Here is a 25,159-nt window from a genome sequence, read left to right as displayed (position 1 = left end):
ATCATGTGAGAATCCCATCTTCCTTGGTACCGATCTTCCATAGTTTTTAAGTCTTGATGAAATCTTTCGCCTTGTTCATCGCTTACAGCACCTAAATTCTCAGGAAATCTATCAAGATGACTGTACAGGAAATGAAGCTTTATGCTCATGTTTAAACCTAGGCGCTGGAAATTTTCAAGCATTATTTCCACTAGATCTTTGTAATTGCACACTTTTTTGTTTCCAAGAAAATTATTCGCAACCATCGTAAATGAAGTCCAGGCCTCTTTCTCAATTTCGTTCATAGAGTTGATGAAATTTGGGTCTCTCATTAAAGTTTTAATTTGCGGTCCATCAAATACACCGGCTTTAATTTTTTCATAACTAAGTCGTGGAAATTTTTCACATATGTATTGGAAACAGTCACCCTGTAAATCTAAAGCTTTAACATACTGCTTCATAAGACCTAGTTTGAAGTGTAGAGTTGGAAAAATGATTTTTTCTCTGTCGATTAAAAGTTGATTTGTAACATTCTGTTCTCCAACATTTAAGGATATTCTAAGAGGCCAATGTTTCTGACTCCAGTGTTGGTTTCTAGCTCGACTATCCCAGAAGCATAGAAAACACGGAAACTTTGTATATCCTCTTTGAAAGCCAAGTAAAAAGTTCACCATTTTAAGATCCACACAGATGATCCAGTTATGGTCTGTATATTTTAATAACTTCAGAACCTTTTTAATGTCCTCATATGTTTCCTTTAAGTGGACTGAATAGCCAATAGGAATTGAGCCATATACATTCCCATTGTGCAGTAAGACACACTTGAGACTTCTGCTTGAACTGTCGATAAATAAACGCCACTCATTTGGATGATATTGTACAACACTCATTTCAGTTAGTAAACCTGACACATTGTTACAGTAAACAAACCCACACTCGTGTTTAAAATATTGTACAAGATTACTTTCCCTGCTACGATAAAAAGTTATCTTCATATCTTGCTCCAGTAAGTTTTTTTCATTTAAACTTGAAGCTAACAATTCCGATGATTCCTTTGATAGGCCCAAATCTCTTACTAAGTCATTCAATTCCGCTTGAGTAAAACGTTGCGGTCCAGAACTAGAAATTAAATTTTCATTGTCTAAATCAACATCCGGGTCTTGCTCCTCAAGAACATCTGGCATATCCCAATCCTGCTCATTCTCAAGTAAAGGAAGTCCTTTATAAATTGGCACGGCTATTTCATTGGAATGAAAAAATGGCCAAATTGCTGAGTCGAGATTTGGATACACAATTTTTTTCTTATTCTTCTTATTATAACCAGAAGTCTGAACTGAACAAAAATACCAGTCATCTACGTGATTTTTTGGTTCACGCCAAATCATTGGAATGCCAAAAGCTAATTTTTGGCGTTTTCCCTTACTCCACTGTCATAAATTTTCTGCACATGACTTACACGCTTTATTTGGAGCCCATGAATTGTCCTGATCTGCAAGTTTTACGTCAAAGTATGCAAAGTACACTTTCTTAACGAAATCAGTGATATTTGTCCTTTGACTGGGAACAGTAAAGCTGCCACAAATGTAGCAGAAGGAATCTACACTATTGACACATTTTCGAGTAGTAAACATGATGTATTTTCTTCACTGCTGACTAACATGCAATTAACAAGACAAAAAAAACCAGAGACTTTCACGATCGATTAACGATTGACTGATTTCGATTGTTCTTTGTCCGCTATGACACATATAGCATTCATTTCTTTTAGGCAGTTGTCATCGCCTACTTTTCATCACCTAAATGTATCAGGTCGGTTATTGGCCTCTCTCACATTCAAAGTGCCAGTACGTGCCGTTGCAGGTTCTTACGCATTTATTCGTTTACTAACAAGCGAGAGCTCCGATTCTGATCTGCGCACCGCTTTGAATAATAGGCTATATCTTCGGGAATTTTTTGAATTTCTTGATAAAAAGTTAGGAACAGATTTTTAAAAGTACATACTTTCAGAAAATAATATTAAAAAATCGATTTTTTTGATCCTCTAAATAGTACTGCCTCCTTAAAACTATCAAAAACTTACAAATTAGCAAAAAGAAAATGCCATAGAGGAAAAACCTGATGTGATAGAGAAAAATGGGTTTGATATTTGAAATCAGCGCACCCAAATTAGTAAAAGACACGTGTCAGATCATAATCAGCACAAAAAAAAATTTTTTTTGTTGGCCAGTGTAATTATATCATTTTGTGGTAATTTTGCAAGGATTAATTCCAGTTTTTCATAAAATTCATCTTTTATATTCTTTTCTCCAGTTTTTTCCTTGGATGCATACATTAATAGAGGTTATCTTGAACTGTTTTGTTCATATTCTTAGCTTGTGAAGAATTTACTTATTATACAGTATTATAATTTAATTTTCCTCAGCTCTTCAACTGTGCCTATACATATGATAATTTCCATAACAAAAAAACTGAAAATAACCACACATTGACTCATGCAAATAAATGAAATATTAATTTATATGAACAAAATTAAATTCAGAACAAAAACTAAGTGTGATAAAAACTAAGCTTAATAAATAAATAAATTTCACTTATGTGAGATTTTTACAACCTGCTCTAGAATCCAGTACAAAAAAGAAAGAAGTTTTTGTATACATTTCAGCCGTTTAGAACAAATTGGTAGTGCCATAAATCAGGTCAATAAATATTGTCTGCCATATAAAACTGATTTTTTTTTTTTTTTTTTTTACAGTTCATACAACATCTATCCTATAAATTATCATCTCTCTCTCTCTCCTCTCTACAGAAATGCTGATTCTTAAGGATACAATGTAGACTTTATTATACCACAAATGTCAATATTATCAGGTTATCACCATCTTTTTTTAATGGTTCTAAGTCCAATCTGGAACATGAAGAACCATAAAGACAAGGTGACAGGATTTTTTTCTCAGAATCTAAAGAATTTGTCATTCTGTAAAACAGGAAAACTAGTATTGGAGAACACATGCTGTTAACAGACATAATACAAATACATAATAATGTATCCTCAGTGTATTAGGTATCAGATATCTCATAGCCTCAGTTGCTTACACTATAATTCCAAACAACTCAACAACAACAATCAGCTTCTTGACTGGTACTCAAGTTGAATTTAACTTAATACAACCTTAAGTTACATTAAGTTAGACTTACTTCCTTCAAATAAGTCTCAACCATGCATTTTATAGTTCAAATATAGCTAGCTATGTGTAAAGTAGTTTCTACTAATTACTTTATTTTTAAATTTTCAGCTCATCCAAGAGACACTTCCTCTGGATAAGATCGAAGGTAGCTGATTGTAATTTTATATATTATGTTAACTAAATATTATCAGAAGCAGAGAAAAAGAAGCAGCAGTGCATCTGCATAATTGCTCGTTTCTGTATTGGTTTCCAGTGTGATACCGAATCTTGCAGCTGGACTGTTTCATGTGAGACATTACAGTATCTGGCAGCCAGAACCCACTAGTCCCAGGTGTTTGCATACATATGTGTTTTCTATGTGTGTACCACTTATATCATGCTAGTAATCATCATGGTATTGTCATTACAACAAAAGACAAGCCAGTGGATGGGGAGACAGCTGATAATGATTTACACGAGCAGGGTAATTAAATTAATATTTCATTCGTTGTATGGAGAAAATATTGGTGCTCAGCCCTTTTCTTAAAAAATATTGTGTGTGTGTGTGTATGTGTATTTATATTTTCATTACAGCATGTGAAATTTGGTATATGTTCAATCCAAAGAACATTATATAATCCCTCAATTTTACCCATTCCTTACAACAAAATAATAAAATTTAAAAAAAAAGCCTATTGGTTCTATTTAAGGTCACATTTTAAGATTTAAAGATTTTTTTTTTAATCTTAAAGATTTTAAAATTAAATTGTTTAAATAAAGATTTAAATATTACATTTAAATTTAAAATACTATTTATTTAGCATAGCTGCAAAATTTGTGGAAAAATTAATTGGGTCGTTTGAATATACTGCCATAAAAGAACTCAACCTATTTTTAATTGACTATGTTTATTACATATGAACATGTTGGGGTAAAAAAAAAGTTCGATGTTTTTGAAGATTTTCAGTATATTTACATGTCAATGGCTATATGACTTCGTTTGAAGCATCACTTTTTTTTTTTTATTCTGTTGAACTTCATTTAAAAAAATCTTGATAGAAACTAATGAATTATACACAGATATAGATAGTAGTAAAAGTATAAATTCTGATGATGCACTAAAACTTTAATCAGCAATTTCTGAAATAAAGAACTCCTTGAATGTATATATTAGGGCAATTTGTTAATATACTGCATACATAACAAATATATAGTAATTCTTGTTTATTAGTGCAACCACATGAAGTTTCTTTTATATTATATCAAATGATTAACTCTGTCAAACAAATTGTGAAACATTCACTTTAAATAAATAACCACTTCAGATGACCTACCTATTATTAAATTAAATATTAAATAATCTTTGATATGGATGAATATATTGAAGTCTGGATAATGTTCCTCGCTAATGGTCATAACATAGTTAAGCATTTTAAAGTTTTTCACAAACTTAGCACGAGACTCGTGTGTATAATTTTGTTTTAGAGGTAACTGCACCGAAAATGAAGTTGAAAACCTATATACACTTATGTCCATTGCAAACTAGTACAATGCAGAGGAATACATAGTACAGATTCTGAATGGACATTGATGATAGCTACTTGAGTTTTCACAGAATTTGAGGAAGGTGCCAGAGTGACACATACAAACTTCGATGCACAATATATATAAACCTGTATTATCTAACAATGAAAGGGAAGTAAATACACATTTATTAATTATTGTTACTATTATGCAAGCATATCCATGGAATCCAAAGACTCATTGTGGAAAGCCACACTAACCATTATCCACACATTATCATACAGCAAGAACTGCAAAAATAAATAAACACTGTAGAGGGAATATAAAGAAAAGGCTGATCAGCACACTCAGGAGTGGTACAGAGTGCAAGCTAGAAGGGTTATTAGGGTGGTAAGAAAATCCAAATCAGATCATTACTAAGCAGACCTGAGTAAATCTAAAAGAGATTTTTTGTTATGTAGCAAGTTAAAGGAAAACTGACTATGGTTGGAAGGTGACAAAAGCAAAAGAAATAGTTTAATTGCTGCATGATCATTTTGCAAAGGTGTATCATCCAAGTGGAGATCTTGTAGTTGCTGATGTGACAGAGATACATGTCAAAACTGAGATATATGAACAAAAGGTATTCAGTATATTGAAAAATATCAATGTGCAAGAGAATTGGCATAGCCTCTGAGGAGTTGTTCAATCTAAGTCTCAGTGAAAAAGTTCTAAGGGAGTGGGAAAAGGGTAAGTTCCCTTAACTCTATCCTCTAATTGGTCTGTAGTTTACCCTTTAAACTACAGACCAATTAATGTATATCAGAAGTGGTTGTTAAAGTATTGGAAAAGTTGGTTAATGGTAAAATCCAACAGTGGATGGATAGGGATACAATACTCTATAGTGGACAGCATGGCTTTGTAAAGGGTAGGTCCTGTCTTAGCAATTTATTCACATTTTATAATAAAGTGACAGTGAATTAGATAAAGGAAATGGCTACACCATGAAACTGCTGGACTTTGCAAAGGCAGAATACTACTACATGGAAAACTTTTACAAAAGTTGGAGCAATTGGAAATGGATATGAAGTTAGTATGAAGCATGACTTTGGGGAAGGGGTAGACAGATACCAGAAAGTAATATGTGGTGGAGTGGAATTTGGGAGAATGAGGGTGACTAGTGGAGTATGTCAGGTTTCTATACTAAGGCTACTACTCTTTAAATTTGTATATCAGATGGGGATATTTAGTTGTTTGCTGATGATGCAAAACTGAGAAGAGCAGTGGCTGATCAACATGATGTAGATATTCTGCAAGATGATTTAAATAAATTGACATTGTGGACAAAGAATAATGCTCTCAATTTAATGTTGCAAAATGTAAGGTTATGCACTTCAGTTTAAAATGGTTGCATACTGTGTATTACATAGACTGCACTGGATTACAGGTAACAAGTAAAGATAGGGAAGTTATTATCCCTCTTTCTAAGGCTATGATTCAGCTGCATCTTGTCTGCTCTGCACAGATTTGGTTACCTGGGTTGCTTGGGAATCAGGAAGTTGTAGAGAGGATTCAGAGACGAGTGGCCATAGACCTGTCACGAGCCTTAGTCACTCGTCTCTGAATCCTCTCCACAACCTCCTGATCACCAATAATCTATGACAAATAGATAACTAGGGGTCATCCATGGAAGTTATGTAAGAGTGTGCAGACTGGAATTTTTGCTCCGAGGGTGATGAATAAGTGGAATGGATTTGCAGAATTAGTTGTGAGTTCTTGACAACAGCAAATGAGTTTAATTATTATTATTATTATTATTCAGGCCTCCATGGAGTCAAGAGACTTATTGTGGGAGGTCCTTCTTAGGAAACACAGTCTATCATACCCCTCCTTGAACTCATTAACCATTCCTGCTCTACCCACTCTCTCTCAGGCAATGCATTCCATGGTTCAACCACCCTCCACACAAAGAAACCACTCCTCACCCTCTTGCTCACAGCTTCCTTTCGTAACTTCCAGGAATGGCCCCCTTGTCCTCGCTCCTTCCTGCTGTTCCACCAAGTGAAAGAGCTCCCCAATGTCCACCCCTGTAACTGCCTCTCAACAATTTAAAAGTCTCGATCATATCACCTCTCCTGGAAAGACATGATAGGTATTGTGTGTATAAATTTCAGTGTGAGTCTCCCACAGTTAGTCTATGGACTCCATGGAAATATCATGTAATAATACCGGTACTTAAACTCACTCCTGACCACCTTTAGTAACCACTCTCCAAACAAATAAATCTAATCCACACTTTTACCTAACTTGCATGTGACTCTTGTTCTCTCCCCTCGTATCATATATTGAAAAAACATTTCTTCTACATTTATCTTAGAAAACTCTTTTAATGAATTTCTATGTTTCAATCATAATCCCTCTTTGAAACAATATATCTTCAATTTATCCTCATAGGAAGCACTTTACAGACAAATCATAACCTTAATCACTCATCTGGATCCTCATGCCCAAATAAAACCAGGCAACCAATTCTTTGCATAGTAGTACAAGTGCAGTCTTATCAGAGCATTAGGAAAAGGGATAAAAGCTTCCTTTTCCTACTTATTGGTTTGCTTTTTAATATGTACATGATCCTTGTGGCTATTTTGCCCACTTTTGAAATTTATCTTATGAACTTTGACCCTCTGCCCACCATTACTCCCACATCACTGGCCTCATCAATTTTTTGAATCCAGTCTCATGTAATACATGGCATGTATTCTTCCATTCCAAAATGCATAAATATATACTTTTCCACATTGAACTGGTAATCATTATCCTTTGTACAAACTGTCATTTAACTTATCCAGCAAGATCTCTACGTTCACCTGTACATTCAACTTCACATCAATCCCCATTTCTTCCATTTTATTTAATAGGGATTCTGTATATTATCCTCAGATGCCTTTGCAAAGTCAAGGATCAAATGATGTGGCAATTCATTTATCCAACTCAACGGTTAATTTATTGAAGAAAGTGAGTAAATTACTAAGACTTCCCCTCCCCCTTTCATAAAACCATGCTATCTCTCCTAGAGTATCATATTCATATCCGCTCCTTAATTCTGCCCTTAGTCAACATTTCCAGTAACTCTAATGATCACTCTTGAGATAATACTGGTCAGTCTATAATTTTCTACCTCTGTCTTAGAACATTGTTTATGTAATGGAAGAGTGTATGTAATGGAGGCAGATTAGAGCAAAGGAATGATGGCAGCGAAAAGAAAAAGTATCTAAAGGTGTTTGAAAGTAGTTTGGTACTGCTTCTTTCAAACACCTCTAGATAATTTTCTTTTTCACTGCCATCATTCCTTTGCTCTAATCTGTCTCCTATCATAATCTCCAAACTCTCTGTGTTCTTTTCTCCTTTCAGTGCACTGTAGTGGAAGTTTCTCATAAGTACTCAACCAGTACTCATTTTCTGCTGCATGCTATCTACATCTTCCTTTACATTCTTCTTGCTCACTTTTGCAACTGTTCTTCTCTCTCTCTCTCTCTCTCTTTTCAACCCACGCTTTAGTGCTTTTCTGTCACTAAGCCACCACATTGCTATCTCCTTTGCAAATGACCACATAGTGAACACAAATTTGCAACCCTTTTGACATTATCCTTTCTTGTTCTCCACTCGTCTTTCATAATGAATACATATGCATACAGGCTGCATCTCTTAAGTTTCTTATTTATGCTGGCCTTTGTTAGCTGAGTGGTAGCATCTCTGCTCTGCAACTTATGGATGGTAACATAAATGTTTGCAAAACCACACCTGCTTATTGAAGACCTAAAATGGCATGAAGAAAAAGTTTCATGTATTGTTTCTTGAGTAGGAGTCCCATATTATCAAATTCTTGGTTCTTCCATGTTATGTACTACAGATTTCCAACCTTTTTTAGGTGAAATTGTCAAAAATCAAGCAGAAATTATCAGTGTGATAATTTTCATGTATTTTTAATCACAGTTCCATCTGCTTAACCTTGAATCAAGCATGCAGGGAAACCTATTAATATAAAAAAAAATAAGAAGAAGAAGAACAAAAGAAGGAAAAGGGAGAAAGGAGACATTAAATTTTCTGTAATGCAAGAAATACTGGAGCCCCCACTCCCCTGTATCCATGTTATAAGATACTAAGAAATTTTTATTATTTATTATTATGGGGGGGGGGGGGAGAAGAACTATCCCATATGCCGAGTAGTTAGGCTTAGCAGTTGTGTAACTTTGCTTCCATTCAATATACACTAATGGCCAAAATTGTGGAAACCTTTTGGAAAAAGTGTATTTTTGAGGTTTGATGGCTCATAGCACCACTTTTTTTTTGGTGTAATACCATTACATTATATATCAATGGAAATATAATTTAACCAAGAATGTAATGCAACAAAGTTTGTTCAATTATCTGTATTCTATGAAAAGTTATAGCCAAATAACCAGAAAAAAGAAGTACAACTTGCTTAGGTTGATATGAAGTAGCTTTCCTTCATTTGAATGTAGCCAATGAGCATGAGTGTTTAGAGAGCCAATCAGGTGTCATTTTGTTTTGGCAATGAGCCAATAAGGTCACAGTAGGATTCAGCTATTGATGTTGTATCTTTATAATGTTTTTATTTATCCTTCATCTGATCATCGTAAAATTCTTTGTTACAATTTTGGTTACATAAAAATTAATTTTTATGTAAGTTAACTTAAAAATTAATTATGTAATTTTTATATTATTTTTAAAGGCTCTTCTGTATTGTGCATCTCTCTCTCTCTGTCTGCCTGTGGGCTTGTGCGAGAAAACTTACAATATTGTTTCATTCAGTATACATAATTATACAAGGAATTATCAGAATGTACAAGAAAAAATATTATTCATTGGCAATAAAAAAAAAAAAACAGTCTTATGAACTCAAGGATACTGTACAAGCACAAAGAAGGCTTTTACAAACATCCATGTCTTGCACAGAATCAGACGTTACCATTTTGGTAAGCAACAGTGACTTTTACTAACTGAACTATCCAAGGAATTTTTGTTAACTGCATCCTCAATATATGTACATAGAAAAAATGATAATGTCTGCTGTTAGGTTGCTGATAACATCTCAGATGTGATTACTGAAAAAAATTATGCTGGCCATTGGTACATTAACTAAATGCTAATTATCATAATTTTCAGAAAAACATGCCCAATTTATTTCAGTGGTCTGGAATGCATTTTTTTTTTTTATCCATATTCAGTTCTATGCAGGCGATTGATAACTGGACTTAACTGCTGAATTTAATCTGTATATATTCCTGAAGATAAATGACTGCATATCTACCTATTTGCCATAGAAATATTGTAATAACAAGGAGCCTGTTAAATTACTGAGTAAAATACAGGTCTTTGTGGAGTGGAAGAAACCTGCTCTTTCATGACTAATCTCATGGTAGTTTGAAAATTATATCATTAGAATGTTTTGATTATGTTTGGAGTAATTCTTTCATGTAAGACAGTGATTCTGTTATTAAGGTCTGTACATCAAGAATCTATTTTGTATGACTATTATGATAATGATTTTTTTGAAATTATTCCATCAGATATGATATTTGCTGTTTACAACAGTATTGTCTTTTATTATTTCTTGTTTCAGGTATGCCTTAGAATTATCATTTAATTCAGTTGGGTATTATTCTTAATATATCTGCTAGTGTGAATTGATTTCCTATAAATAGTTAAGGAAAGTTTATCATATTTGATGATTCTTTAGTTCAGCCATAACATTAAAACATCCTTTGGGATGATTGCAAGGAAAATTTTTATAGACCTTGGAAAGTGGTTTTCTTTATGAAAAAAAAAAATAAATAAACATACTGACCAGGGAGATAAGCAGCTAACAGATATTATTATTACGTGACACTTCCAGGGAGTCTAAAGACTCATCAAGGGAGGGCACCTACTCTACAACTCTGTCTTCATCACTCACAATCCACCAACTACAACAAACCACAACTACCATCATCATCTACTGCCCACCACTATTAGTATTATTATTATTATTCAGGCCTCCATGGAGTCAAAAGACTCATTGTGGGAGGTTCTTCCTAAGAACATTAAGTCTGTCAAGACTCATCGAGGGGAGGTCCCCCCTAAGAAACACAAAGTCTATCATACCACTCTTTAAACTCATTGATTGTTCTCGCTCCCACCACTCCATCAGGCAATGCATTCCACGGTTCAACCACCCTCCACGCAAAGAAACCACTCCTTACCCTCTTGCTCACAGTTTCCTTTCGTAACTTCCAGGGATGGCCTCTTGTCATCACTCCTTCCCACTGTTCAACCAAGCAAAAGAACTCCCCCAGTGTCAAACCTGTAATCACCTCTCAACAGTTTAAAAGTCTCAATCATATCACCTCTCCTTCTATCCACCAAACCCTGCAGTCCACATTCCCTCAGCTGATCCTCATAACTATGCTTGTACAGTCCTGAAACCATCTTTGTCATCCGTCTTTGTATCCTTTCCACAGTTAATTTATCCCCTTCAAATCCTGGGGACCAAATCTGAGAACAGTAGTCCAAATGTGGTCTGATCAGAAACTTATACAACGGAATGATAACCCTCTTATCTCTGCAGGTCAGTGTCCTTCTCATAATTGCAGCAATCCTCTGTGTTACCCTCACCACCTTTGCAATGTGTCCCCTAAACTTCAGGTTTCTATCAATCATCAACCCCAGATCTCTTGTCTCCCCTACTTCCTCCAGTATAACTCCTCCCATAGAGTATGCAGCATCCCATCGATGTTTCCCAAACCTCAAGACCTTACATTTTGCTGCATTAAACTGACACCTCCCATTCATTTGCCCATCTATCTAGCTTATTTAAATCCTCTTGCAGGGCTACCACATCTGCACTATTACTAATAATCCTTCCCAGCTTCGCATCATCTGCAAACAACTGAATATCCCCTTGCAATCCACTGACAATGTCATTGATATAAAGGTTAAACAATATAGGTCCTAGTATTGAGCCCTGTGGGACCCCACTTGTAACCTTCTGCCTCCTTGAAACTGCTCCACCATACACACCTCTCTGATACCTATCAGACAGCCAATCCTGAATCCGACAATCACAAACATCCATGTCCAGGGCAGGATTCAAACCCACAGCCTTTTGGCTGGAGAGTGGATATGCTAACCACTCGGCATAAATACGAATTATTAAGCCATAAGGGATAATCATATACAATTCACCAGGTACCTTGTTCTTACATCCTTTTTTCTCCATGGAGGGATCTACAAAAAATTTGTTTTCATTAACATAAGGATTACATTATTTCTTTGAAATAGGAAAGTCTAGTTTGACTGACCATGGATGACATAGTACCAAGTGGAAATAAACACAAATTCTATATAAAGGCAGATTCCATTCTGAAATGGAAATATCTGTACAGGAAATGCTGCCCATCTCAAAATTTTGGAAATGACTCTTCATAATTTATGCTAATTATTATTCACTTACTAGTGTCAGTTTTGCAGCAAGTTGTAAAAATGGCATTTGCGATTGTTACAACAGCAACGGTGTAAATAACTTGGGCTGCTACCAGTGATCCATATTGTGTAAGTGTTGCTGTAATAATTCACATCATGTAGTAATGACTGGAATCATTTCAGCACTGTACTACCACCCAATGCTGATCGCTGTTCTCCTCCCCAATATACTCAAGGATATTTATTTTTCATGTCCATTGACTTGCTAAAACATCCTATATTTGGAAAGTATCATTCATCAGTAATGGGGAGAAATATTGAAGTAATAAATAAAACTTCACAATTGAAAAGAAATGTCATATAACTTTATACATATCAAAATTCAGAGTCTAGATGTTTAGTTGAGCATATTTGTATTTGTATTTTGCACATGCAAACATATCATGATTTTTAGGCATCACCCACATACCCATAAAGTGAAATCTGTTTCCTTTGAGGCATAGCAAATTTGCTGCCTGCTAGATTGAATTATTTTTAACCTAGGCATTAGTTCATAAAAAGTCTCATTTGGATACTTTTTTTACAGTATTAAACTAAATGGGTTTGGCAGATTTTTTTGATTAGTCATATAAGTGACAGATTAAATGGCATTATTTATTAGTTGTCTATCAAGAAGAATTAAGTAACTGAGGGAAATTTACAAGTTATTTATATTTCTATTTACAACTGATTATTTAATTAAATAATTCTCCAGAAGCATGTGCTCAATTTGAACTGACTAATAATTTAGTAAGTCAAACAAAAAAAGTCTTTACTCCATAGATATGGTTTTGAATTGCATGGAGGGAGAAAACTCCTGTTCATTCCTCCCTTTGAGTGGAACTTGAATGCTTTGTCATACTGCATTTTCAAAATATTTATGCACATCTTGAGAAGGTCAGAACCTATGGATGTAATGAATTCAGACAGTTGCCTTTGTTTCTCTTCACTGATAACACCTTAGAACTCATTAAATTTCTTAATAGCAAAATTTCATCATGCAGTGAACAACATTTGTCTCAGCTTATATTTTTTACATAAATGCATGATAGGTGTATCTGTTAATTAGTGACAGCATCATTATGAAAAAAATAACTTTTATTTCAGTTTAACTGTATGAAATGAATTTTTAATGGTATAAAGGGCACTTTTGTTTTTAATAGCTATGTCTTTTTTATTCCAAGTTGATAGTGTTCTGTATGTATGTACGTATATATATACACACACATGTACACAACCCAGTGGTGCATTTGGGAAAGAGCAGTCCATGGGAATAGATCCTCACACATACATTGGTTCTCCTCCTGCCTTTTAAGAAGATGTATATTTCTATGCATGAGAAGAGGAACACAATGTATCCTTCTTCATACACTGCTTCTCCTCCCACCCCTTTAGGAGATGTGTACACTTCTATGCACAAAAATGAGAGGGATGATGCACTAACTTATCACTGTCATTTTGAAGTTTTTCTTTCTCATAATATTTTTTTACTAATTGATGAAATATTCTGAATAAACAGCGCAGAAAATAAATTCAAGCAAAAGTGAAACATTTAAGCATTTTCCCAAGGACTCTTACCTTAGGAAACCTCTGGTTATATGCTATGGATGCAACCTATTGTTATTCTGATACTGTAAGAAATAAATGAATGAGTTCCATTTATAGAATATTGTTGTTAATATATAAATCTTTTTATAAAATGTTTTATCATAATAATTGTTAAGTTTATTGTTTATTGTTGCTAATGAAAATATGTATCAAAATAATAAAATATCTACGATATCTCAAGCATTAAATTCTTTTTTTAGCATTTTGATTTTAAAAAAAAATTAAAACTGGTATTGATTTTATACAGACTGTCTGCTCTCATATCATTTTAGTTATCATCATGTTGTACAGTATTTATAAACTATGGCATATAGTGAATAATTATCGAGTTAACTGTTAAACCAAAAATCATTGCTAATTTCTTAGAAAGCTTGGACTAGTCAGCCAGATTGTGTAATTTGAAGTATTTTGTACTGAAGTATATTAAACTCCATTGTTAATTTGTGATATGCTTCAAATTATTGGCTTTATTATTTTCTCATACCTTTTCTCAGTAACACCGAGGGCTTCTATAACAAAGCCTCAATATTTGCCATTAGCTGGAAAGACATTATAAGGAATCCATATAATGCCTTTTCAGCTGAAGGTGGATCAGCTGGCATCATGTGGACATGACAGAGTTTTTTCCCCCTCCTGGGAAGCAATTCAGGTTTTTCATCTTGCAAAACAGGCAAACCAGCTGGAGAACACACGCACATAATTATAATTAACCAAACATAATATGCTGGCCTCAAAACTTTAGTTGCTTTGGCTATAATTTCATTCATTCATTTCTCATACCATTCATCCATGATACTTTTTTTTGGTGTGATGGGGGGGGGGGGGGGTTTGAAGCGATGAAAAAGGAAGTGGAGCAACTTGGGCTTCAGTTGTGGATTACAAAAACAGAAGCAGTTAGAGAGGAGATGCCAGATATAAATTGAAGTGCAAGAAAATGAGGGGAGCAAGAAGCAAGTGGAAGGCAAAAAAGACAGGTGTGATGATGATGGTGATTCAATGATTGGTAGTCTACAAGACATAATGTTAGAAGAATGTTTATCTGGAGAAATGATAAAGAGTGTAACTTTAGCATTGCAAAGAAGTCAAAATATAGGTAAGATTATAGTGTTAGTAACTACAAATAAGATGAGAAGAAGCCCAGTCTCTGACATTATTCTCAAATCTTTTGCTACCTAATTACTTAGCTTTTATTGAAAACTATTCCATACCAATTGGTTGAAATTTATATGTATAATCACATAGTTTTATACAGGGTGTCCCAAAATTCATGCAAGATTTAAATTTAGCGCCATTTGTGCGGTAAAGTGTTGCCAACGAGAAAAAAAAGACAGCTGACAGTTCAGGGTTATTAAAAATGGAGTGCTACACAAAAGAACAACACATTTTCATTGTTGAGCAATATTTTAAAAATAATGATGGTTTGGCAGCTACAGTTCGCAATTTTTGTACAAAATATGGTCGGAATAGTGATTTAACTTCATCAACTGTGAAAAGATTAATTAAAAAATTCAAGGAAACTGGATCAATTAGTGATCTTATACACTCTGGCCATCCTTCAACAAGTCGTTCAACAGAAAACATCGAAGCTGTTCGTGAGAGTGTTGCTGAGAGTCCAGGAACATCAATTCGGCACCGTGGTCTTGAATTGGGCATTTCGAGAAGCTCTCTACAGCGTATTCTCACAAAAGATTTGCATCTTTATGCTTACAAAGTTCAATTGACTCAAGAACTGAAGCCTACTGACCACACACAGCAAAGAGAGTTCGTTGAATTGATTATGGAACAACAACAAGTGGATGCTTATTTTTCGAACAAAATCATCTTCAGCGATGAGGCTCATTTTCATCTTGATGGCTTCGTTAATCGATAAAAATTGTCGCATTTGTGGTTCAGAAAATCCACGAGTGATTGTTGAGAAACAAATGCATCCACAACGTGTCACTGTTTGGTGCGGATTTTGGGCTGGAGTCATCATCGGTCCATTCTTCTTCGAAAATACAGCTGGTAAGGCAATAACAGTTAATGGTGCTCACTATCACGACATGATAATCCAGTTTTTTGTGCCTAAATTGCGAGATATGGATGTGGACGACGTGGTTTCAACAAGACAGTGCCACATGCCATACAGCCCGAGAAACAATTCAATTACTGCATGAGTCATGTCCTGGTCGTGTAATTTCCCATTTTGGTGATCAGAATTGGCCGCCCAGATCATGTGACTTAACGGCGTTGGAGTTTTTTCTTTGGGGTTTTTTGAAGTCTAAGATTTATGCCAACGACCACCCACGCCTTGAAGGAGGAAATTGAGCATTGTATCAACGAAATCCACATTTATGCAAAACGGTCATGGAAAATTTCGACAAAAGAGTGCGTATGTGCCAGCAAAGCCGTGGAGGCCAATTACCCGATATGCTATTCCATGCATAACCCTATACTGTATACTTTATGAATCAATAAGAAATTACAATTTTTAATTAAAAACCTGTGTTTTCTATCAAAATTACTTCTTGCGTGAATTTTGGGACACCCTGTATATATATATAAACATGTTGCTCTCCAGCCCAATTTAATTTTGTAACCTAATAGATAATAATAATAGGACTCTAGCTTTGATGTAGTAAAGGTTTTTTTTTTTTTTTTTTCATCACTAGAGATCAGGCTAATAGCAAAGGTTGGTCGACTGGTAGAGCCTCTGCTACTAATGGCTCACAAAAAGTTAAGCTAGTTTGAACGCTGTTAGTAGTTGGAAGAGTCCAATCATTCAATGCTCTTGGCACACTCTCCCTTGATGAGTCTTTGGACTCCCTGGAGGTGTCACAATAATAATAATAATAATTGTTGTAATGGTTGGGTAACTTTAGCAAACCATGTAGATTGTAGTACAGCTTATTTCTTGTATATATGTGTATGCTCCAGATGATGACCTTGATATGAAGGTCGAAACATCAGGTGTTCATTTTGGTTTATATTAAACTCAAGTTTTGCTCTAACACGATAGTTGTCTCCATAATTTTTGATAATGTATTCTGAAGCAACACTTAAGTGGTTGATAATAAATGTCAACATAGTGAATGTGTAGGAGGAAGGGAGGGATCTAGAATATGTTGATGTTTGAAGCACATTTGATAACAGAAAAGAGTAGGTGGTAGACAGGTTGCATTTGAACAAATATAGATGATTGGGGGGGGGGGGGTCAGGAAGCCTAGAGCAGAGTGGAGAATAAGTAGACAAGCACTGAGTTTTATTATGTAGTCATTGTGTGTGTTGTATACAGTGAACGTTTTGCAACTTTATTTTAATAAAATAATACAAGATAAGAAAAGGAAAGAAAATGTGAAAACCAGCAAAACATATACAAGCTGACTCAGTACCCATATTCACTATGACACTAGTGCAATCTAGAAACAGTGGAACAATCATAGCAGTGGCAAGATCAAAATATGTTGTTTTCACTGTATTTGTTTTGTCTGTTTTGCAAAATGGACGATATGAATGCAATAATTATTACAAATAAAGGAGATACAAGTAAGGAGAAGAAAGTAGTAGTAGTGTCTGATAGTTAAGAAATATTTGATAGCAACAGTGACTGATAGATAAATACCAAAGGGCTAACGATGTCATCTGCAGATGACTTAATATGTCTAAGGCCAATTCACTAATTGCCATATGCAATTTTTGTCTCATTTTTTTTTTCTTCATATGCAATAAGGATATTGCTGTAGTTGACTTTGTTCTTTGTCCACTCTGAAGGATATGGAGAAACTAGTGAAAAGTTAGCAGAGTCATTGTTTAAATAATTTTCTTACCTGTTTCTTAATATGCATAATGATTTTTAACACTTCGGTATGCTTAATTCATATAGAAATCTCCCCTGAAAAACGGTTTCGTTTCTTTGTGTGTGTGTGTGTGTGTATGTGTTAAACCATGAATAATTAATAAAAGCACATAGCTAGAGCTATTGCCATTTTCCCTTACACATTCTTGCAGAATGTGAGCTGATATCCCATCTAATCTCACAACTGTGTTTACATTAAGATTCAGCAATATCCTGAGAACAAATGTAATTAGATGAATCCTCCAATTCATCCACCTCTGTTCCCACAAGTCTCTGTCACATGTCACAGCATTGACCTCACTTGTATGACATACTCTTGCAAAGTGGTCACTCAGTAACTCAACAATTTTATATGTTCTGTCACCTTGTCACAATCAGCATGCACTAAGGTTATTTTTTTCATATTCATTCTTCCTTTTTTCTTTCCACATAATGAAAGAACTCTGAGATTTCCTTTGGTCTGCTCAGCTAGTTTCTTCTCATAATCTGATTTTGCCTTCCTTACTGTGCTGGTCACTTTTCCTTCCTAACCCTTATACTTGCTCATGAGTTTGCTGGTCTCCTTTCTTCTTATATATATACCTTCCACGACAGTTTCTTTTTCCTTTTTGCAGCTCATTCTTAATGACTACTCATCCATCTTACTCCTACCTAATTTACTCTCCTCACTTTAATTATACAATTTAATATTACTTCCTCTAGAAGCCCCTTAACTATCTTCCATACTAATACTCAGTAGCCTTGATACCAATAAGATGTCATACTTATCCAGTAGCTTGGAAGCAAGCTCTTGGTATTCTGATCACCGTGTAAGCATGAAGGAAAGGAAAGAAAAGCATCCAATTATTACTCTATTGTTATTACTCTATGTACTCTCAAAAGTAATGGAAAAGGTCATAAACAGTAAACTGCTTCATTACTTGGGAACTTGCCACTTACTTTATTATCACCAATATGAATTTTACCATTCTCATTCCACAGTAGATATCCTATCCAATCTTGCCCACCTTTTGGATGCATGCAGGGAAAAGGTCAGAGAAACTCAAGTTAGTTGTTCTTGATATTTCAAGGCAGCTGATCAAGTGTAGCATTGTGGCCTTCTTACCAAGCCACCATCTTATGGTACTCCTCCTTCCCTTCGTGAATAAATTGTTTGCTTTTCTAATCTATCACTGTGGATCATGATAGATGGTTTCCTCTCTGAGCTCTGTGCTTTCATCCAAGCTCTTCCTCCTATACATCAATAATCTCTCTCTCTTTAACATCCAATTCTATTCATAGCTTCTTAGATTACTTCTCGCATCTAAGCTATCCTGGAATGAGCAAATCAGGCACTGCTCCACCTGTCTACTATCATTCCTCCACTTTTCTTTAATCATGTTCAACTACAAAGTCTTCAAACTAACTTCTCACCTTCCATTTTCATTCCTTGTACCTCTGCTCTCTGGAACAGTCTTCCTCATGCTGTTTTTCCCTATGATTATAATCCTCAGGTCTTCAAAAAACACATAAACAAATTCCTTTCTTCTTTCTAGTTTCTTGTCCACACAAGCATGTCATAGGTCTTGAGGCCTTTAGTGTGTGGGACTGATATAAAAAAATAATAATAAATAAAAAAATCCAAATTACTCATAACTCCACTATTAATTTTCCATCTACAGATTATGTCATCTACTGCCCAGTAATAGTATTTTTGTGTGTGCGCACGTGTGTTTGTTCGTTTTCTGGCTGATTTGCAATATGCATGGAAGATGAAAAACTTGCGCTTCCAAGGGAATCTCCCCCACCTCTGTATAAAATCAGCTAACCCACCTTCAAATGTGAAAAGCCCACATAAATATTCCTCTTATCATTATGAGAATCCAATTTAAGTCTTTTCCACTTGAAGGGCACATTGTTCTTTCAACTGTGCTATGGAGGCAGTTACGTTAATTAATGCTTATGTACATCCAACATTGTTAAATATATTCTAGTTAGTTTTTATTTGTTCCATCATATATTATGAAGTAAAATTGTGCTCACCATTGATGAGATGCCATGATACAAATAAAATGTTAAGAATCATTGAACAATAAATACAAAACCAATGGTTTATTATACTTTAATGTAATTAATTCTCTCACAAAATACAATACTTCAATGAACAGAAACACACAAATCAGTAATTAGCTCTTGAATGATTTAAGTATCTGGAAAGTTCACCTCATTTTTTTTTATTTGTTTTTTTTGTCAACAACCAACAAGTTAGAATAACATTTCTTAATTGCCATATGTTTTGAACAGACACAAACTTAGCAGAAACAGATAATTAAATATGAAAAAAAAATTCTTGTAAAAACGTTTTGCAGTTCCAACATTTATTAATTCAAATAACCAAATGTTTTTACTATATGCAACACACAACATTAAATTTTACTAAAAAATAGTTTATTTTCACCGGTATATGATCTATTGTGGACTAAGAAATATGCAAGGAATTGTGGCACTCACAGCTTTACAAACTACAGGTATAAATTACATCACACTATCCTATTCTATTAAATTCATAATAATTATCATATACAAAAAACATCAGTAAGAAATAGAGGTAGATTGAAATATCAGAGTAGGCTGTAAACTGTATGTGATGTAGCTATATGAAACTATATTTCAAAAAGTAGAAAGTGCTGTAATTCTCTCACTCTGTCATGGTAACTTAATTTAACCAACTTAACATTCCTGAAACTGCTTGTTTTGCAGGTATCATTATGAAAGGGATAAGGTTGACACTTAAATACTTCTATTGATCTCTTATAGTTAACAGTTTAAACAACTTCATACTAAGTAATTGGGGGGAAAGGATCTTTAAGAACAGATGGCAACATTTTGGATGAATAATAAAAATTATTAATTTTATCTTATTTTCAGTTATATATATATATATACAATACATCTACAATGACTTATTTTAAGAACAGTCTTTTAGGTCTCCTAATACTCAGCACCTTAGCATATGCATATTTTGATGCATGTTAAAAATGCAAAATTCACAATATTTAAAAGGTTAGTTTCAGTTAAAAATATGAACAAATCAACAGTAAAATTGGGATTTATCAAATGATAATTTTCTCTTATGAATCATATTCATGATACAAATTTACATTAGAGCAAATAAGCAAAGTAGGAATCTCATTTAGAGAAGTAATGAGAGGAGAATGATGTTAAAAATAGATTCCTCTAGCTTATAATTAAATTAATTTATAAAGACTGATCAGTGGAAGGTTAATCTTATTTAGAGGAATTAGTATTTTATGTTTAAGATACCAAGCAATTTTATAAGCTAGGTATTTTATTTGTTTAGTTTTTCCCATGGAGAGTAATTTACCAGGAGCGATTGCTAAACTGATTGGAATTTATGAAATTCATATGAAAATATCAAATAACAGCAAGTAATATTCATATACACATAAAAATGCACTTTAAATGTCAAAATCTGTAAAATGATTAAACTTTTGATATATATATATTGCACTGTTATTTTATCCTTGGCCCATTTTTTTAAATTTTTTATTATGATTTTTTTTTTATTGAGATGAAGAACTCACAACTCAGATAAATGTTTAACAATAAAACAATATTATATAGAAATAGGCTGTATAGCCAATTATTGATAAATCCGAAGTTTTTATAAACTCAAACTTTCACTGTAGTGATAGTACACTTCATGACTGAAGTTGTATGTTTGTATGATAAAAAATTAAACTGGTTTAACATGTGCAAATTTTTAATTCTACATTAAATTATTTTCATGCATCCATAATTTGTACTTTAAAATGCTTTTGGTGAGACATTTTAAGCAAAGGATATATTGAAAAATTGAATTATAATTGTAATAATAAATTTAGTTTAATCCTTTATCCAAGTGTAAACAAACAAAGTTTGCATCTTAAAATATCTTCAGGTAAGATGGTGCATCACCAGGCAACTCCGAGCAAAGGTGGACCAAGCTCTCATCACTCCTTGTCTCAATATCTCCCATAAAGCAAAGCACATCTCCTTGAGGACATGTATACTGTTCTGCATTAAGGGAAGGGCCACTACCCAGACCGTTTCGACCTTTATTGAGGTCTCGTCAGTGGGAGGCAGACCCAAACATGGAGATACTAAGGCAGAAGCAATAGGAGCAGTCAATATTTACCTATACGAGTAGCCAACAGGTGTACCACCTTATTATTGAATTACTCTGGATTTAGAGAAAGATGTTGGAAGTTTATTTTGCACTTGGTTAGACTATAATAAATTTAGTTTAATCCTTTATCCAAGTGTAAGCAAACAAAGTTTGCGCCTGAAAATATCTTCAGGACTAAGATAAGGTGGTGCATCACCAGGCAACTCCGAGCAAAGGTGGACCAAGCTCTCATCAGGTACACCTGTTGGTAACTCGTATGGGTAAATATGACATCTCCTATTGCTTTTTCCTTAGTATCTCCACGTTTGGGTCTGCCTCCCACTGACAAGACCTCAATAAAAGTCGAAACTGGTCTGGGTAGTGGCCCTTCCCTTAATGCATAGCAGTATACATGTCTGCAAGGAGATGTGCTTTGCATTATGGGAGATAGTGAGACAAGGAGTGATGAGAGCTTGGTCCACCTTTGCTCGGAGTTGCATGGTGATGCACCACCTTACCTCAGTCCTGAAGATATTTTCAGGTGCAAACTTTGTTTGCTTACACTTGGATAAAGGATTAAACTGAATTTATTATAGTCTAACCAATTGCAAAATAAATTTCCAACATCTTTCTCTAAATCCAGAGTAATTCAATAATAAGGTGGTACACCTGTTGGCAACTCGTATAGGTAAATATAACCTCTCCTATTGCTTCTGCCCTAGTATCTCCACGTTTGGGTCTGCCTCCCACTGATGAGACCTCAATAAAGGTCGAAACTGGTCTAAGTAGTGGCCCTTCCCTTAATGCATAGCATTATACATGTTCACAAGGAGATGTGCTTTGCATTATGGAAGATACTGAGACAAGGAGTGATGAGAGCTTGGTCCACCTTTGCTCGGAGTTGCGTGGTGATGCACCACCTTACCTCAGTCCTGAAGATATTTTCAGGTGCAAACTTTGTTTGCTTACACTTGGATAAAGGATTAAACTAAATTTATTATAGTCTAACCAAGTGCAAAATAAACTTCCAAAAAAAAAAAAAAAGAATTATAATTGTATTGGAATAGAATACTGTATATTGTACAATTTTTACCTCAAAAATGGGAATGAAAAAATTTAAAATTTTTCTGAAATCAGTTTTTTTGGGGAAAAAAATCATTACAGAGTTTTTTATCTGTCATGGCAACTTAACATTCCTGAAACTGCTTGATTTGCAGGTATCATTATGAAAGGGTTAAGGTTGACACTTAAATTTAAGTGTCAACCTTATAGTTAGCAGGTTTAAACAACTTCATACCAAGTATAGAATACTTCATTATACTGAATTTTTACAATAATATGCATGTTTCACTTTCTTTAATGAAAAGGGATCTCAGATTGTGATATCAGGAATGCTATGAAATCACAGAATTTCTAATCTGTTATTAGAAATTAAAATTATCACTATTTTAATGTACTATTATACAACAACTTAAATGTGTATGGCATTAGGAAATAAGCACACAGTAGCTTAAGTGGTGGTGGTGTTATTATTTGCTGCTGTTAGTGTTATAATGTATGTTGACACATGATCACTCCCAAAGAATGGCTAAAAATTCTCTGAATCACATTTTCCTTAAAAATGTGATTCAGAGTATACTGCATGCCAATTTAAGGGAATCACGTTTTCATTTCTTTAGTTTATTATGGCTAGGTAGATAAAAGACAAAAGTATATTATGTGATATTCCATAGCAGGTAAACTGTCAATATAGTAAGCTACAACATAATCTTTCAGCATCATGTTTTTCCCATATATACTGAATACAAAGAATTAGATATAATAATAATAAAAAAAGATATCTCACATTAGAAATAATTTCTCATAGTAAATCAACTTATATGTCACCTCTGTTTTATGACACCATCACAGCCATAACAGCATATATTACATTTAAAACATCAGCAAAGGCATGAGTTAGCCAATGTCATGCTTCCATGATGCAGTCACAACATCATCACAAGATTTGCCTTTTGGTCAGAAAGGCCTAGATTCAAATCCTGAAATGTGATGAACTTTTATGCTGGACGTGAGTCGGTTAGTCTCATACAGAGGCGACAATGCTTTTCCTCCCAGAATCTTCATTTTGTTTTTTGTTTTTTCATAATCAGCAAACCTGCCAGAAGAACAGAGGATAAACTTCATGTATTTGAGTTATATGTGAGATGGATAAAAGTTTATTCACAGCTTTGATGATATCACATGAAGCAAAGCAAAATGTAAATTGATTTGAGTCAAATAAGTTTAAAGTTATTAAATCTGTTTTATTCAAAAACAAGATCTATTCCAGATTTTTATAACCTTGAATCTGATTTGTACTTATACTTACTATGTACAAATCAGATAAAGGAACAATTTATATTTACTTAATTTTTAAATTATAGATGCCCATATTCTCACTTCCTTACTAATATAATGATAGTAATTTTAATGGGAAACCTTCCATCAACTGACTAAGCTTGTCCTAGAAACTTTTTTATCCTAAGCAATTCTCATAGAGATTTCATTATTAATTTTTACATCATCTCTTTCAGTATTGGATGTTTAACTTATGCAATAAACTCTCCTCATCCAAAATAAATATTTCTACAGGGTGAGTTATGGCAGGAAGCGATTCATGAAATCTTACCCATAAAAGATCAGAAATCTATTGCACACTAGTACATCTGGCCAGGAGAAAAATAAACTGATAACAGTATTCAAAAAACTGACATGGTCTTTTGGTCTTTTTTTTTTCAATTTTTTTTTTTTAACACCACTTTATGCTTTCAATAAGGTGGACATTTGAGTGAGGAAAATTATATAACTAAAATGAATTTCAAAGAAGTCCAGACAGCAGATACAGTGCAAAAGCCTAGTAATAATACTAAAATAATAGCCACCAATAACATGCAGTATATTCACAGGAATATGTTTAAAGAAAATGCTATATTGAAAACCAAATACTACTGTGCAATGGCACCTACTAAACTAGATGTGATGTTAGTTGGCTTATAAGAGGCAAGATAACATAATTGTTTTACGCGTGAGTTTAATTTAAATAACAGATAAATATGAAAAATAATATGTGATGTTTTATTTTACATTAGTAAATTATTGTTAATTCAATAAACATTCATAGATATACTGGGCACTTTTGTTTTGATATGAAGGAATTATGTTTTCATTTTTAAGCATTTATCATGATAAAACCAAGAATATTTTATATAATATGAGACAATAAACTGCCATCATATGAATTTGTGTGTATTTTTCAGTGCCATATTTTATTTGCACCCACACAGAGTATGTCATTTAATCACAAACATATGATGCGTAGCCTTTTCAGTTAACATTGCATGTGGTTTATTAAATTAAACTTTG

The 25,159-nt window shown here is 34.0% G+C and overlaps 2 protein-coding genes across 6 annotated transcripts in view; one reads left to right on the top strand and one right to left on the bottom strand.

Annotated features, from left to right (window-relative positions):
* The window catches only part of LOC150103285 (uncharacterized), a 454,389-nt gene extending 440,167 nt beyond the window's left edge, over positions 1-14,222 (top strand). For 4 of the 5 annotated variants that reach the window (XM_090397913.1, XM_090397914.1, XM_090397911.1 and 1 more), the window contains one exon: positions 3,273-14,222. In XM_090397913.1, the coding sequence (XP_090254039.1) occupies positions 3,273-3,317 (45 nt within the window). In that variant the 3' untranslated portion in view covers positions 3,318-14,222. The remainder of the gene's footprint in view (positions 1-3,272) is intronic. The other variant, XR_016548822.1, reaches the window with a different exon arrangement.
* A 5,475-nt stretch (positions 14,223-19,697) lies between these two features.
* The window catches only part of LOC150103284 (uncharacterized), a 162,990-nt gene continuing 157,528 nt past the window's right edge, over positions 19,698-25,159 (bottom strand). The window contains exon 4 of the mRNA XM_090397893.1: positions 19,698-23,912. Coding sequence (XP_090254019.1) covers positions 23,878-23,912 — 35 coding nt within the window. The 3' untranslated portion in view covers positions 19,698-23,877. The remainder of the gene's footprint in view (positions 23,913-25,159) is intronic.

This window comes from Typopeltis vanoorti, chromosome 9 (assembly GCF_054136105.1).
Source record: "Typopeltis vanoorti isolate ZY-2024b chromosome 9, IOZ_Tvanoo_1.0, whole genome shotgun sequence".
Classification (NCBI taxonomy): domain Eukaryota; kingdom Metazoa; phylum Arthropoda; class Arachnida; order Uropygi; family Thelyphonidae; genus Typopeltis; species Typopeltis vanoorti.
Note: the sequence above shows the minus strand (reverse complement) of the source record. Positions and strands in the feature narration are given on the sequence as shown.